The sequence below is a fragment of the Mugil cephalus genome, chromosome 8 (assembly GCF_022458985.1).
Source record: "Mugil cephalus isolate CIBA_MC_2020 chromosome 8, CIBA_Mcephalus_1.1, whole genome shotgun sequence".
Taxonomy (NCBI): Eukaryota; Metazoa; Chordata; class Actinopteri; order Mugiliformes; family Mugilidae; genus Mugil; species Mugil cephalus.
Window position 1 is genome coordinate 20388495 of NC_061777.1, and position 16836 is coordinate 20405330.

At 44.4% G+C, this 16836-nt stretch overlaps 1 protein-coding gene across 10 annotated transcripts in view; it reads right to left on the reverse strand.

The window, feature by feature from the left end:
- Positions 1 to 16836, reverse strand: part of cabin1 (calcineurin binding protein 1) — a 35216-nt gene that overhangs the window by 7938 nt on the left and 10442 nt on the right. For 4 of the 10 annotated variants that reach the window (XM_047591317.1, XM_047591316.1, XM_047591314.1 and 1 more), the window contains 11 exons: positions 16529 to 16618; positions 16269 to 16429; positions 15968 to 16179; positions 13477 to 13542; positions 12564 to 12740; positions 12093 to 12487; positions 10766 to 10882; positions 3773 to 3936; positions 3591 to 3687; positions 2813 to 3478; positions 491 to 565 (listed from right to left, as the gene is read on the reverse strand). In XM_047591317.1, coding sequence (XP_047447273.1) covers positions 491 to 565; positions 2813 to 3478; positions 3591 to 3687; positions 3773 to 3936; positions 10766 to 10882; positions 12093 to 12487; positions 12564 to 12740; positions 13477 to 13542; positions 15968 to 16179; positions 16269 to 16429; positions 16529 to 16618 — 2220 coding nt within the window. The remainder of the gene's footprint in view (positions 1 to 490; positions 566 to 2812; positions 3479 to 3590; positions 3688 to 3772; positions 3937 to 10765; positions 10883 to 12092; positions 12488 to 12563; positions 12741 to 13476; positions 13543 to 15967; positions 16180 to 16268; positions 16430 to 16528; positions 16619 to 16836) is intronic. The other 6 variants (XM_047591318.1, XM_047591315.1, XM_047591320.1 and 3 more) reach the window with 5 other exon arrangements.

Consider the following 16836-nt stretch of genomic DNA (forward strand, 5'->3'; position numbering starts at 1 on the left):
GTTTAGCACATTTTACTATAGCTGCTGCAGGTTTATCCCTGTGAAACGCCAAAAGCACATCCTTGAGCTTCTAACCTACTTGGATTGGCAGGTGGGTGGAGTGTAGAACGGGACAACCCAACACAGATGATTTCAGCTGGTCAGGTAAAACATAAATAATTTAATCCTGAGTACGTCAGTTTAATGGCAGAAACACAAGTTAGAGGCTTGGTCAAACCTTTCCTATAAATATAAATAAAATACGTAATTATGTGTCCATCTTTAAAGGCTATGTAAAACAGCACTAACATCCTGTCCAGGCCCCCACTGTAATAAACAGTGTTTTATTGTGTAACTTTAATTGATTTCTATCGGAGAACAAGGCATTTGGCCTCAGCTTTGACAAAGATGGAATGTGTAGATAACAGTGTGAGCTCTGAGGCAAAGGGAGGAGGACCAGCAGAGGCAGAAGAAAGATAACAGATGAACATGCTAAGCTACACAGCTTTACCTGTCTTTGGGCGGAGGTGGCCAACTGTATCTGGCAGAATTTCACAGCTTGGTCCAGGGCTACATCCTCGTCAACCTGGAGAGCGGGCAGAACACAAACATTAGTTCAGCATAACACGCTGGGCAATACAGACGCTCACATGCACGTTCCAAGGCCAATTTTCTGTCTTTCCAGGCGGTTTAACCACTTCATGAAACAACAGAGCAGTGAATGTACTCCATCGTGTTTCCGATGGGTTCTCTGTACATACCACTATGTTAGTTACTCACCAATGACCAACCAACAACAAGTTAATCTGAATCTGTGACAGAGCCAGTAAGATTATCTTCTGAGCTTTCCTCTCTGATCATTAGCACAAGTAAAGAAAGGCCCACATTAACGCCCGGTTGAGGTGGTGGATGTGTGGGAGTTGGCAAGCTTAGCTAAAGCACAGCACTGCACGGTTAACAGCTGTGTGAACAAGATTACCAGCATGTTCCCTCCAGCAGCCTGTTAGCAGCGGTTCAGGGACCCCCAAAGGGAGGGATTTTACAGCATCCTTATTCCAGTCTTCAGACTGTGCCAATTGTTAAACAGACTAAGTCAAGCTTGGGTGCACCACTGAGGACGGCCCTCTGCTTTCACATCTAGCCCTCTTTCTTGTCAAACCCCACCTGTGAACACATCTCGCAAACAAAACATTTCTTTCACGTATCTCAACAATGAAAGCACTGATGCTGTGGGTATTCGTCCCAAAAGAGGAATAATGTGATCATGTTGAAGTTGACAAAGCTCTAGGGAGGGGTCTGGAGGATCTAAATGGCAAACAAGAGATGAGGGAACAGCAACACCGTTTGATAACACCCAAGAGATGGCATTTGAACACACACTGGAGCAGTGCTTTAGGCGGTGAAATGTGGAAGAACTGCTCACGTGGTTTGGGTTAAGCCGAGCCTCTTTGTGGGAAAAACTGAGCAGCCTTTTTGCTTTAGTCATCGAGTTAAAATACTTTGATTTTTATCTTTACAGAATAACTGGTTGAGGTTTTGCTTTACCACTGCAAGGGTGAAAAGAAAGAAAAATAGCTGTGGACTGTAGTATGGAGAAGTAAGGACAAAATATATATATATATATATATAAAAAGAATAAGAACTATACAAAATACAAGTACGTGCAGCTGCGCAATGCAACAGACCATAAAACCACAAAGCATCTGCAGTTTGTGCAAGCAGGTACACAATCAGAAGATGCTTTTGGAAGATGTCCAGGCATATGAACTGTCTGACTTGTTGGCAGAGAGCAAACATGTTATGGCATGTTCTGGCTACTTTCCCTTAACGGTGGTTTTAAGGAAATATTCGCTTTGCTGTCTCTTAAAGGGCACAGGAAAAAAATCTTAGGTGCAACCCAAGCGGAAAAAAAACAGAAACCAAAAGCTACTGAAGCACTCCAACCTCTCACCTCAATGTTCTAGTACATCAACCGTATCTACTGCCGTGAACTTTGGGCGCCTAAAATATTTTTTACACAAATGGTGAACAGACTGCAGTTCCAAATTATTTCATATTAATCTAACAATAAAAATAGACTTTGGAAAATGTCTTTTGGCATGCTTTATATTGCAACTGCAGAGCCAACCACTGCAGTTTAAGAACTTTAGGAAGAAAGTGACAATTTTGATAAATTCCATTAAAAAAAAAAAAAAAAAAAAAAAATTAAAACCACTGACAGTACAGATTAATTTGTAACTTCTGGACCTGGCATTCATGTGGATGTTACTTAGACCAGACCAGGCACCCTCACCCCATACCATCCCATAGCCATATACCACAGGACACCCTGAGAGGACCCCTGTGTATTCTCCGATGACTCACAACTGTTTTGGAGGCACGAGAGAGACCTACACAATATTAGGAAGGTGGTCATAATGTTATGCCTGATCTGTGTATGCTCCGACTCCTCGTCTGTTGGTGGCGGCATGAAAAAAATCAAAGTTTTACTCTTAAAAATACCCAACAGGTCTATAATTTGAGACGGCAACCTGCAAACATAACAAAGTCACAAGGGTGAATTTGGGTTAGAGAGAGTAAAAATACAACCGCAGTTGAATTTTTGCTTGAAAACGAAAAAGGGAAAGTCCCTATTCTGCAGTGGGTGGGACGTTACTAATTCAGTGAGTAGAGGGGTTTCCCAAGTCAAAATTATTTTGGGAGGGCTCATATCGCGTATGCATGACTGTGCAAATAACCCAAAATTGGAGCAGTGCACAAACTTGTGACACAAAATATCATGTGGCCGCAGACAGCGGAGGGACCAGCTGTGGCACATTTAGAAGAGGTTTACCTGTTTTATGAGCATATAAGTCTCTGACATGATCTTTTCAATGCGTCCCAGGTCGTACGTCATGACTTTCTGGCCTTGCTGCCATACCCTGTAAGCATCGAGCAGTAGGGTTTTTCCGGACTCGACATCTTCGAGAAGTTTCCTTTTCCTGTTTGGCTTCCGCAGTAACCCTTGATCGGTCCCGCTAGCTGCCACAGTGACCTTGGGTGCAGAGGTTTGAAGCTGCTTCTGTCTGGAACTGATACTTAGTTCCTCTAAAGACAGCTCTGGTGTCCGGCTGATGTCAGTTTTCTGCTGTGCCTCCATGGCGCTGACGCTTAAAGTCTCGGCCTCTGCTTGGCTGCCCTGAGAATCACTGATATTAGAGGGCTTCCTCCAGTGGCCAGGGTCCAGATCCATGGGTTCCTCTGGCCCTGCTTTGTGCCCCTCACTCCCAGCAGTCCCTTCCTGAACCTTACTCCCTTTATCCGTTGATGGCATTGGTGAGGTGAGTTGTGCCTGGGAGCCCTCTCTGGGTCCTGTGTCAGCGGCACAGGCTCCCTCAGTGAGTCCAGGCTTTTTAGGCACTGCATGTTTGCTGTCCTCTGAACTGGGCCTGCTGGATGCGTCTGTTGTGGTCATCTCCCCCATGGAGGGCGCAGGCGCTTTGTGAAGCGGCTCAGACACCTGAAACAGAACAGAACCTGTCAAAACATGAAGTGGGTGCATGCCAGACGTCCGAAGCATGGAGAGGCTTTCAGCTGTTAGCGTGTGTGTACAGCGAGTTGTGCCTCCTTACCCCTGTGAGACTGTTCAGATTGTCCTCCAAGACTTTTACTGTTAGGAAAAATGCTCTCTTGGCCAAAACCTGGCGATCAACATCCCGCAAATACTTCCTTCATGAAAGAGGAGGAGAGGTGTCATGGAACAAACACATAATGCATCAAAGGAACAGCAGCATCAAACAAAGTTAGTACTTACTTTCCCTGGTCAGGGGTTCTCTGCAGCATGAAAGAGACTTTCAGCAGAGTATCGTGATCCTTAAGCTGAGACAGCACCTCCAGCAAGAGGACAATGGATCGGTTCATATGAGATGCAAAACTTCCTGGGCGATCAATCTCATCTACTGGAATACGCCAGATGCCCTGGAGAGAACAAGAAGAAAGAGAAAAACAGGAAATGTTTTTGTTATTGTTCTTCAATATTATCACAGCTACTATTATTAGCCCAACGGTAGTAGTAGCAGTAGTAATAATAGAAGACGCGGTGCAGTTAAAGGACACGATTCGAAAGTGTTACAGAAGGCGAAACGATGACATGAAATAGACGCCTAGAAATAGGCGGTCAACATCCCAACAGGTTCATTTGCGAAATTCTGAAAGCGCGCGTTTTTACGAGTGCTTTCTGCTGCTACTGTAGGCATTTAAAAGGCCTGTGGAGTGTATGACACACGGAAACAATTATCAGGGAGACATGGAAAAATTGAAAGGAAAGGAGAGGAGAAAGCAAGATGAATTAATGCGAGCGAAACACATGGCATTCAAAGAAGGAAGCCCTAATGAGGGGATGGAAAGCTGCAGGACAGATCTCGCGGACTAGCTGGCCATGTAGGTGGTAAAAGGGAGGGATAGGGTGGTGGTGGTGGGTGGGGAGGAGGGGGGGGGCGCTTTCTCTCTGGGTACACATGATAGGCAGCCTCATTAGTCTTCAGTTCTGTCCAAGCCACGTGACGGACCGGCAGAGTAGCTGCCAACAAACACTCCCCTCCTCTGCAGAGAGTGTGATGAGGTGTGTTTTGATGGAGGAGTCCACCTTTTCAGCGAGCACATGTCCTCTCAGCAGGTAAACCGAGGCAAGGCTCTGCGCTCCGAAAGCCACCGACGCGAGTGCAGATGGCGGCCGAGGCACCACACAAGCTACCAGGCGTACGGCACGAGGCGTCGAGCGGAGCCGGGAGGGACTCGGGAAGATGTGTGTGTGAGACAAAACAAAGATGACCGTATCAGGAGGGAGCGACATAAATGAGATGGCTCTATCAGCTGCTGGAGGCACGGGGAGCGTAGTGCCGCCTCTAACAGACAGCTCCCAATTGTCAGATGGCATTTTCGAAGCCGCTGGAGAGGAACAAGGCGGGGAAGAGAGGCTAAACAAGCCACAAAATAAAGCACATTCCTGAGGATGGGCTTCCAGGTCTCTGACTGAGAAAGTGTCAGATCTGATCATCACATACCTTTCATTTTTAAGGCTCTATTTGTTAGTTCGCTATTTCCAATAAAAACACATCATCCGAGGAACTGTACAGCTCCAACGCCTGTGTGAAAGTAAGATTTATTATTATCATTGTCGTGATTATGCAGGCATTGGGAAGGGTTTAACCTTTTTAAAGCACAGATTACAGAAAGGCTCCTACAAGGCCCAGACAAGTACAGTAAGGGTGTGGGTTCTGAATACTTCTCTGATGGAGTTGGTCTTCATCAGAAAACCATCCAACCACAGCAAATCTGTTTAGGGAAAGCAGAGCCATGGCTTTGCACAGATTATACTGTAGCACAACAGCTAAAGCAGATTTGTACGACTTTAACTGCAATAATTTTAAGCATCTTTTTTTTTTTTTTTAACAGAAAATATAACCACTGCTTGATATCTGCAGTGACAGCTTCGGCACAGACGTGACCAATGAGACAGAGATTAGGATGTACAGGGATGCGCAAGGGGCGAATATATTGAGAATCCTTCGGTAGAAAAAGAAACGGATCCTCTTTAGACTATGTTCAAATGGAGTTCCTGGGTTAGTTGTACAGGATGTAGAAAAAAAAAAGTCAGTGGACAAGCTTCATAGTAAGACACAAATCCAAATGTTACAAACAACACGACACTGAGGCGTTCTCTCTTTAAAGAAAGACCAACAACAGGGGCTGACTCTGGTGAAAATCAAACTAAAATGCTGAACAACATTTGAAGGAAAGTCCTCATTCTGCCGTCTTATTCACTCCATCTACTCATGTCTTAACATGCCACCGTCACATGGAAGGCACAGGCCCAAAACATCCACAGAAGGAAACCTGTGTGTTAATGTGGGTTTCAACAACCTATAGTTTCACAATACAACTTTAGATGGGAACGTTTAGAGAGTAAAAAAAAAAAAAGAAAAAAAATCAAAGATGGCTGGTTAACTGCTACTGCTACCAGTATTTGGAAGATGTGTAATCATACATGTTCCTCTACATTACTGCTTCTAATATGCAGAAATCCAAGCTTAAGAATTAAAGAGTCTCTAGACGAGCAGTATAAGATATTTTCTTTTGCAGTTCAGTATTCCTCAACGGGAGCAGCACTGATCGAACCAGCCTCACTCACAAATTCACGTTCACAAGTCAGAAGAAACAAGAGAGAGAGCAACTCACCATCACCAAAGAAAGCTACTCCACGGCGCCTGTGCTAGTATATTCTTTTGGACAGTTTCCTGCTGGCGGTAGCAGCACCAGCAGCCCTGGCAAGCGCCTCTACCCTGAAAGAGGCTCACGCTCAGAGAGCAAGAGGTGGGCTGCATTTGGGCGTCAGGGCTGCGAGAGCTGCGGGAGAGGAGAAGCGGGAAGCACAGCTGCACATGGCAGAAGAGGAACAGGAGAGGAGAACGGCAGCTGCCTTGGCAAGAGGAGAAACAGCGCTGGAGTCAGGGCCTATAAGCTCACTGTGCCACTGACAGACAAGCTGACTCGTTCCTCTCCTGATTTCAAACCCTGCCATCTCAAAACAAAAACACCCACGCACTCTAGCTCCGCTCTCCCCTGACCCCAGCCTGCTGGAGTTCTCCCCCCTCCTCTCTCCCCTTCTCTCTCTCACTATACACAGCGTACGACCAATCCTCGTAGGCTGTTGCCAGCCAATCGGAGAGTGGCGGAGAAACTCCCGCCCATTAGTGCACACCCATACAACACACACACACACACACACACACACACACACACACACACACACACACAAACAGAGGAGTGAAAACGAGAGAGTAATGAGGAAACAGAACGAGTGCAACAGAGAGAGGAGATGAGTAGAGAGAGAAAGAGCCAGGGGGAGGGGTAGAGCGTGATCACCCTGAAGACAGAGCAACAGGAAAAGAACAAGAGACCGTAAAGTGTCTACAAAAATGGGTTCACTGCCTTCTCATCAGTGTACGAGGATGCGTTCAGAGGACAGATCAACGACCAAAAAAAAAATAAGAACCACAAAACTTAAGGGAGGAGACTGGAGGTTTGGAGAAGTAAAGCCACAAAAAAAACACACACACACACAGGAGGAAGAACAGTGTTGTCTGAGCAGATTGTGTCACATTTACACAACCAGCCGCTGACTGCAGCCCTCACCTTCTTCTTTGCCTCTCTTTCAACTCTGTCGCGTCTCCCCAGCTGGCCGCCAAAACATACTAAGCAAACACACCTTGTTTTTCCTGCTTCCTGTTGTGTGACTGAGAGAGAGAGAAAAAAAAAAACACAGCTCGCCAGCTACAGAGCAAAAGAAGGGAATGGAAAACTCAAACGCAGCCAGAGTTAACCCTCCAACATGCAAATCCAAATATCAACTCCAAACTAAATGCACTCATTTGACCACTACTCCTCCTCTCTGAGGGAAAAAAAAAAAAAAACAACAACAAGGTTCTCCTGAAGGCTCCACCTCCAGCACATTGCACAGCTGAACACACAAATGTTTGAGTCATACATCAAACCCAGGCAAGTAATGCAAGTGTAACTGTTCCCCAGAATAATTTGCAAACCTAACACAATAAGACACTGGGGCCTATCTATAAGCAACGTTTCATTCATGCGGTTAAATCGAACGTGAATGTTCATTCTGAAACGACAGCGTCGGTTCAAAACATCATCTGAAAAGTCTAGAGACCGCACAGCGGATTTAAATTAATCGGAAATGCAGCAAAAAGGACAACCATTTTCTCTGGGGCTTCGTAGAGAGTACGCGTGAGTGGGTGGAAGAATATGTAAGCAAGATGTGTGTGAGTGTGTGTGTGCCGGGCGGGGTGGAGGGAGGAGGAGGTAACACCGTGACTGAGTGAACGCACAGGGACTCCTCACGATTCCAGTGCCCCTGAGCAACTACACGACCTGGTCCAACGGCAGCAGGAGATTCATCCTCTGTATTCTGTTACAGGGGTTGGGAACACCTGTGTAACAGTCACAGTTTGGTCCTTGTCAAAGTCGCTCACATTCTTACACCTGTCAATTGTTCCTGCCCCCAAAATAAAAACACTGAGGACAAAACGTTGACTTACTGCTTTAATACGTTCCACCCACTGACAATCAAATCAGCCTCATTCATTTGACCAGTGACTACAGCCTGTTGGTCATAATGCTATGGCTGATCTGTGTCTTTAGTGTGTAGTTTCAAAGCAATATAGTACGTATATATACCAATGTGCCAAAACATTAAAACCACTGACGGCAGATGGAAAATAACATCAGCCGTCTTGTGACAATTAATTCAATGTTCTGCTGCGAAACCTTTAGACCTGGCACTGATGTGGTTGTTTCTTAGACATATACCACCCACCTGGACCAGACCAAACACCCCCACCCCACAGTAACGACACTCCTTGATGGCAGCAGCCTGACGCAGACACACACACAAAAATGGTGTAGGAACAACTCAAAAAACATGAAGAACAGCACAAGGTGGCCTCCAAATTCACTAGATCCCAAACTGATCAAGTATCTGTGGGATGATCCAGAGGCCCCTCCCCTCAACCCACAGGACCCAAAGACCCCCACTAACACTCTCACACTCTCAGAAGACCCATGTCCATTCTCTGATGAGTCACAACTGTTTTAGAGGCACAAGGGACACATTCACAATATTATGAAGGTGGTCATAATGTTGTGGCTGGTTGCGTATATTATAATAGTTCCAAAACAAAACAGTTCTTTATACATATGATGTCTAGCGAATATAAAGGAAGTATAAAAAATGCAGTAAATGGGACCGGGAGAGTCAAAGCCTTTCTAACATGAACACTTGATCACAAAAAAAAAAGGGGAAACACTTTTGCATCAGTGTCACAGTGTGAAGTATCACGATACAGATGTCACTCTATAAATAATAAAACACTGTACTGAACCTTGGCATGATACAATATTAAATATTTGCTCGACATCTATTACTTTGGAAATAATAATCTAGACATAAACGCTTTATCATTAGAAGCTTTACATTTAATATCGAGTTATTCTGATAAATATGAGCTGGTCCTTATTTCTTTACAGCAGTATGTAGGTTACCTTATGCAGGCCCCAGTTAATGCAACCAAGCCAAAGCGAGAAGTAAAACTAGGGCATCATGACCTAAATTAGGGAACTTAGTATTCACTGACAGGCTCAATGAAGTGTGTAAACTGGCTGAGAGTCTTTGACATCAAGGTGCCATGTGTAGTGCCACATGTTAGAGGTGATCACTCAAGAACACAGAAGTGAGTGCAAAATGAAACAGAGCGTGGACCGTGAAGTCTGCTTTGCCTAAAGGTACACGTTAGACCAGCAATCAATGCACGTTTGAAGAAGGCTCTCACAAAACGAGGCTAAACCGCGACTTCCACAAAGTTTAATAATGTAATTACTGTCATGAGCGCATATACTCACGGAAAGCAGACAAGTCTGATTCGTATTTAGAAAGCTTTACATCGTGCTATGGTAGAGACAGAGGGGAAGTGAACAGTAAAGCTCCAACAGTTGGTATGCCAGGGTGGCAGGTTTGCCTCCAGAAGGGGCTCTGCGAGAACCCAGTGGGAGCCAGAGCGCAGCGGAGCTCTCCTCCAGCTCAGACCTGGCCCACATCGCTTCTACAGTCTGTTACCCGAGTCCTCCCGGAGTCAGCATTTGACTTTCCAGCTCACCCGATCAACTGCGAACTCAATAATGCACAGCGATTAAACATGCCCGACAACCGAAGGACGTGAGGTGCTCACTTATAACCTGCTCGACAACAAACGTGAGAGCGCGCACGTCGCACAGGGAGCAAGTCAAAAAGTCTGCCAATGTCTGCACAGGCTGAAAAGCATATCTGCTTCAAGTGAAGGGAGGTAAATGAAATGTCAGGAAGAAGAGAAGACAGATTCAACTGGAACCCGATCTGAGAAGAAGATAACTCAACAATCTCCCACTTTTTGTACAGTGACTCATGTATAGGTCTAATCCAACTGATCGATGTGACTAATATGTGCGTGTAAGTGTAAACCTAAATGTGGTACACAAATCAAGAAACCCACAGATCATCAGTGCCACACAGGTTCATCCTCTGGGAGTCTGCATTAACTGCTACCATGCCATTGTGCATCAGGATCAGACTAAACGTCATAGTGTGTGTGTTAAAATGAATTCCAAACATTCATCCAAGTGAGAAAAGTTGATACGTCAACATCATCCACTATAAAGGCTTCCGTCTGACGTACAAATTCCACACAACTTTTTTCCTTTTTAACAACCACTTAACATTTATGTTAACAACACCCTCGTCTTGTCATGTCATAGCACTTCACTCCCAAGTTAATACATTAATCCTCGCTGAAGGTGAAACAAACACACCGAATGTGTTCACAGCCAAACAGGGACTACAATCTCTACACACTCTTTTACTGACTTGCGATTACAGTGAATAAATTATACTGAATTTGCCACATTAACATTTTTCTGTTTATACACCAGTGCTTTAAAACGTGTTATTTAAAGTCACACATTAAATCTAGTTTAAAATTTACTATAAATGAAGTCGTCCTGAGAAATAACAACTGTGTTTCACGTCAGTCACGTTAAATGTTTTCTGTTTTTTTTACTTCTGCCTGTAAAAAATAATAATGGGAATTTAACAATTTTCCGTGTTGCTATAATGGATAAACAGGTATTAGGCAGAACATGGTGACATAATGACACGGAGGGAAGAAAAAAGAACAAGAGTGCACGCTGAGCGCTGACTTACATTGAACAGGTTTGTCTTGTTTCTTTCACAGAAAAGTCCTTGTGCTGGCATGTGCTTCAGCTGTTGCCATGGGACACTGCTTCCTAGCAACACATCTCTGGCCCATTGTAGATTCTGCTTTAGGAAATAAATAAATAAATGAGGAAAAACCCACATACATTTGTATGTAGATTTTTTACACATGGACAAACACACAAGTACGTTCTTAATAAAGACAAGGAGAAAATTGCTCATTTCCAATCAGGAAAAGCCTCTTTTCACAGCACGATTACTCAAAAATCAGTGTCTCTACTAGCGCCTTGTTTGAAAAGATAGCGAGCTAATGCCACTTCAGTTTATCTTTCACAATCCAACTGGCCCATAGCAGGAAATCACACGTACCATGTCTTTCCATCTTCAGAGTGAGGTTAAAAAAAAAAAAAAAAAAAGGCAAACACGAGTAGAGCCATTTTCCAGAGAACAAAAGGGGTACAGAGGCTTTTAACACGGGATGTGACGGGTTGAGAGGGCGGCTAAGCAACATGTGTCAACAGTGACTCTGTCATGAAGTCACTGCCTGGGTATGTTCGCTTCCATCTAAGATGCTGAAATCTCCAGTGAATGCATAAAAAAAAATAATAATAACACCTCACAATTTATTTAATTTGAGCCTCGGACCATCTGTATAAGTCTCAATCAAATGTTATTACACATTTAATTCAAGGAAATTATCTTTATTGAACTTAATAGCGCTTGAGACTGCCAATAATAGGAGGCTACTGCCGTGAGCCAAAAAAAACACAATGCTGCGAACACACGACTGAGGTCAAATGGGCGTAATACAAAACATAATAGACCTTTCCATGCCCAATTTCTCCTCGTTTTGTACCGAACAAAAGTTGTATTTAAAAAAATACAAACAAAAACAGAGTTCTGACAGAAGGTTGCCATCACAGTAAAGCTCAACACAATCTCCCGGTGCCAAACTGGCTGAGAGAGCACTGCGCCACCGCCCACACACACCTCTGCCCACAGAGCCTCGTAGCCAATACAGGCTGTTTCAGCAACTTGTGCATTACTGCAGAGCTCACAGGCCCACAAGAAAAACTAAGAGAAAATTAGAAAATGGCCAACGCAGTTTACACACTTGATACCCTGAAATAATCAATCCAAAAAAGGGCCTTTTGAGGAAATTGTAGGAATTCTCAGTGAGACTCATTCTGTAAATGTCACCATTAATGGCAGGGTATACTGATTATAGGTGTACAGCTTTGGTTTAATGGATGACTTGGCCTTTGAAATGCAATAAAAATGTGCTAGTGCTATCACTTAAGAGGGGTGGACTGACCTGATGAGTCTTGCTGTTGCTGTAGAAGAAGGCCAGGCGGTAGAGGCTCTTGTAGTGCTGGGGGAAGCGGCCGAGGCAGAGAAAGAGAGCGCGGACGCACATCTCCACGAGCATGCGCCTCTGATCCGCGTGCTCTGCGGGCAGGGCTTTGGGCACTTCTATCACCTCGGCGGGGGGCTCCGGCTTTTTCTTCCCCTCGCTGGTCAGGGACTGAGAAGCGGCCGGCTGAGAGGAAGCCGACTTCGGGGGGGTGGCCGGGACAGGGAGAGGGTGCGGGCAGGGATCTACAGAGACCCTGGGGGCTAAAGCCTCAGGGACGACCACCACCACAGTGTCCACGACCTCCTGGATGATTTTTTCCTCGGTCTGGAGTCCAGCGTGTTCACCACGTGAGGCTAAAAAAAAAAAAAAAAGTTAAAGTCAGAAACTGACATATTGAGTCTGAATACTTCCATCCATCGTTTGAATTACCTGTGTCCTCAGACGCAGCCTGGCCGTCTTTTACAGGTGTGCTTTCTGATGAGGATGAGCTGGTTTTCCCAGAGGCAGGTTTGTGGCTGCTGTCTTGTGAGCTGGCGGGATCTGTGAAGGCATCCTGGGTGGAGTTTGAGTCAGAGAGCAACACCACCTCACTGTCCTGACTTCGCTCTGCCAAAAAACAACAACAAAAAAAAACATAACAAAGGTTATATTGCCAGCTGCACGGCCGTAGACAGGGACAGATAACTTAAACATTTGGGATGACAAGGATGAATGCACATTAAATTACTTTAACTTCCTGACCGAACAGCAGGGGGGAGGGGGGTTCATTTTTCTTCTCGCCAATAAAGCGAAAAATGATTAGAATATGCAAATTTGAATCAGTTATTCAAGATGTATTTCATTACAGCATGCTGTGTAGAGCTTTTTATCAGCTGACTTGATTTAAATGTTCCCTGTCGGGAACATGGGGGAATATCGTACATATACGAATATGAAACAAAAATAAGCCGTGAGCCAGAAATTCTTATTAGTGCATCGCTAATTACACATTGTTATAAAGGAGAGAGGGTTTGATTTGTAAGTGGTCCAAAAACAAAATGCCAGCATTCCTCCTAATTGCCATGTTCTGCAGCCTCAGCGAAAAAAAAAAAAAAAAAAAAATCCTTGGCAGTAAACCATACATAAGAATCAAGAGGGCAACAAGCTTGTGCTATTTCAGAGAATAATGCACACAAGGGGCTTTTCAAAAAGATTCACAGTCATGACTCAACAGCACTATGGTGCCGTAAAGTTTGTCTAAACTGGCAGCTATGCATTCGGTGCATCATACAAAGACTGCACTTAATTTTAGATTTAAAAATACAGTCTCTAAAAAAAGTTTGGTGGGTTTGAAGAGCAGTACCATTCAGGGAAGCCAGCCATATTGGAGACCTGGGCAGGCAGTAATCATGGTCAAACTCTGGTGAGGCTGTTGGAGATACGGGGAGCTGGTTTTAAAATGTGATCAAACAAAATCGCACCTCCAAATTTATAGAAAATATTATCTGCAGCAGCCTTAATATCAACCATTTATGTTCCTTGACAAGTACATGTAATGCCACTCCCCTGAAAATGTAGAACCTGATTCAGACACACATTTCTTTAGAGCGCAACCGTTTTGATATTATGCCGGAGGTCTTCTGAGGATCGACATTTCCCCCCTCGAGCCCTCCTGGCCACAATATGTGATGTGAATAAAAGCAAGGGGAACTTTTTCAGCAATGTCGCAAAGACACTCAGAGCTGTGGGAGAATAACTAGTTATTTCCCCCCCTCAATAACTGCTCCCATGTTTTCCTCTTGGAGCAGCAGCAGAAAAAAAAACATCCAGTGAAAATCCAGAGAATTGAGTTTTGAGTGGAGGTGATGAACAACAGAGGAGTCTTTTCCCTGTTAGCGGTTTTGATAAATGCATGTCTGAATCTGGCCCTACAGCCTTATCACCTTGATGCAATTTAAGCAGGACTCAAGTCAGAGAGATTGGACACTTGGACACAAGCAACACTGTGCATGGTGGGGGGATTTTCTGACTTCAGCCTGAGCCGTGAGCCAATGACAGGGCAGTCACATTCTATCTGACTTGGCATTTTTTTTTACACTAATTGGCCATAATTACAAATTATACCCAATTAGCAGAAAACAGAAAACATGTTTCAAGCAAGATTTTTTGGAAGATCTCCCTGGAGTTTGACTTCGACTATGTGAAATTAAATCGCCCTAAAACCAAACTCAAATAAAACGTGACCATATGATCCACCAGGCAGTTTAAGTGAACTGTGATAAAAAAGGACTGACTTCGTCCAGCTGTGAATACATTCACCCCATTAGAACTACATGCATATAAATGACAAAGCAGGTGGTAAAAGCAAGCAGGCAAAGAGGTAGCAGGCAGGTAGGTAGGTAGGTAGGAAGGAATCTGGAAAGGGTGACAAAACTGGCAACATGGGCAACATGGGCAATATGGCTGCGTTATTTGCACATTCAAGCTAAACATGATACATGGGGTGGGCGGACAGATGTCGAGATTCTTTTGTCATATGGTCAAACAGCATTTGGGCTTCAGTTTCACAATTCACTGCACAGCTATGGAAACTATAAACCCTGCTGTAAGTACATGGCAACTTTGTCTCGTTAATTCTGACGTCTGGTTAAGATTGAAAACAAAAACGTCTCCCTTCTTACATACTTAATGTCTTAAATTCAAAGACAGTTATGACTGCAGCACTTGGAGAGCTGTTGTAAAAGACGGCTAATGTGCGTGACGGGAAAAAGGTCAGTACCTGGTGTACATTATTGAAAGCGCTACTGCACGTCTAGCATTTTAATGTACATTACTCTCAGGTCTGAACAAAAACGTTCTATTTTTACGTGCACATTCATGAAAGACAACACTGGTTATGCTGGTTGTTCGACGCCAAAAAACGCATCTTTTTGTCATGCGGTATCCACACTTTAGGAACACATAGAAATAATTGCAAATAAAACCTCCACATAGTCAAACCGTACCAACAACAGACCTGATGTGACCTCAGCAGACTAAAAACTGATACCCTACAGCTGGATATTGAACTGGGACATACTGTCTTCCATTAACTTTCATAGTGTTGATTGGGTGAATTATAAATGACTTAAAACTTTCTAAAGGTCAGTGTAAAAAGGAAAGTGCTGGCTGATAATTATGGAACCGGTGTAACCCAAACTCAATTAATACTGGCAAACACTTTGGACAAACATCTGGAGGCTGTAACAGTGCAAACCACTCTGTCTAACCAACTGAGCTAAATTTACACACTGAAATTAGAATAAGGATAAGTGAGCATTTGCATGTGTGTTTGTGTGTGTGTGTGTGTGTGTGTGTGTGTGTGTGTGGGACCAATTGACAGCAGCTGACTGATGCTGAAGCCCACGCATGTCAGCAACGGAGCCAATGTGTCCATAATGTTTTAGAGGCAAGGAAAACAACAATAGTTACATTACCAGGGAGGGCAAGATGATTGGTAAGAAAAGAAAATTAGACCAGCAATAAAGCAGCCACGAGAGATGGATGTTATACAAGCACGCACACGCACACTTCACACACATACACTCGTTAATGCAACCTGCAAACATTGAAATCTACGTTTCAGCACCGCTGCTTTGTTAAACAGAGCAAATTAGTCAAATAATCAGTAGCCATATTGCCCATTTCACCACATCCCAATCACCCAGTGCATGGGGATCATTGTAACTGAAACCAAAGCCATTAATCATCATCGTGATTAGCAATCTGAGCACTCCCCAGTGGGCTTGCTGTCCCAGTGCAGAAAGGGGCGAAGAGCCCAACCCCAGAGACAGTGTCTAGGACTGGGACTGTACCATCAGCCTGCTGCTCCTCATGCCGCTGCTGCTGCCACTGCTGCCTTCGGAGTGTTTTGCGTTTGGCGTAATCATGGTCAAATGGCGTGGCCACATAAGGAGGGGATGTCAGACCTGGGGTGGCAGCTGACGGTACGGAGGGGGTGAGAACGTTCCCTATGCAAACTGAGGAACAATTAAAGTCTTCGTCCGTCACAGAGGGGGGTTTTTCCCTAAAGCGGATAAAAAGAAGGTACGTTAAACTCTGAAATCAGTTCGGTTGTTTCCATAGTACGTGCAGGGTTAAATTTATATAGCTTACTTTTCATGGGCCCTTGGCATGCTTGGCATACTCTTCTCTTCCCCCCTCGCAAAAGGACCTGTAGCTGCCTCAACCAGCAAATTAAACAAGAGCTCGTGTTCCAGGTCAGGTTTATTAGCTTCTAGGAGTTTTAGGATGGTGGCACTCAGGCGAAAATGCAACTAAAAAAGAAAGAAAAGATAAAAGACTGTTATTTCATATAACGATGCATTAATGTAACAAAACTAGAGAGAATATATGAACGGTCCCAGACAGCTAACCTCCAAGGCCTCCATGGCCAGGTCGGGAGGATTGTGGTAGTGGATTTTCCGGGGGTACCTGGCAGCTTCTTCGTGCAGATAGTGTGCTGCCTATGAACAGAGAAGAGGGGAGAGTCATGAACACAACACAATCATCAGGCGTTATAAGTTCATTTTAGGGATGCACCGATACATCAGCTGATCATCGGCATCGGTCGATATTCGCCTCATTAATTACCATCGGCCAAAAAAAGATGACATGACCGACGGCAGTAACCGATGTTTGTTTTTTGATTGGCATGTCACACGAGTGCTGTGCTGAAGGGATA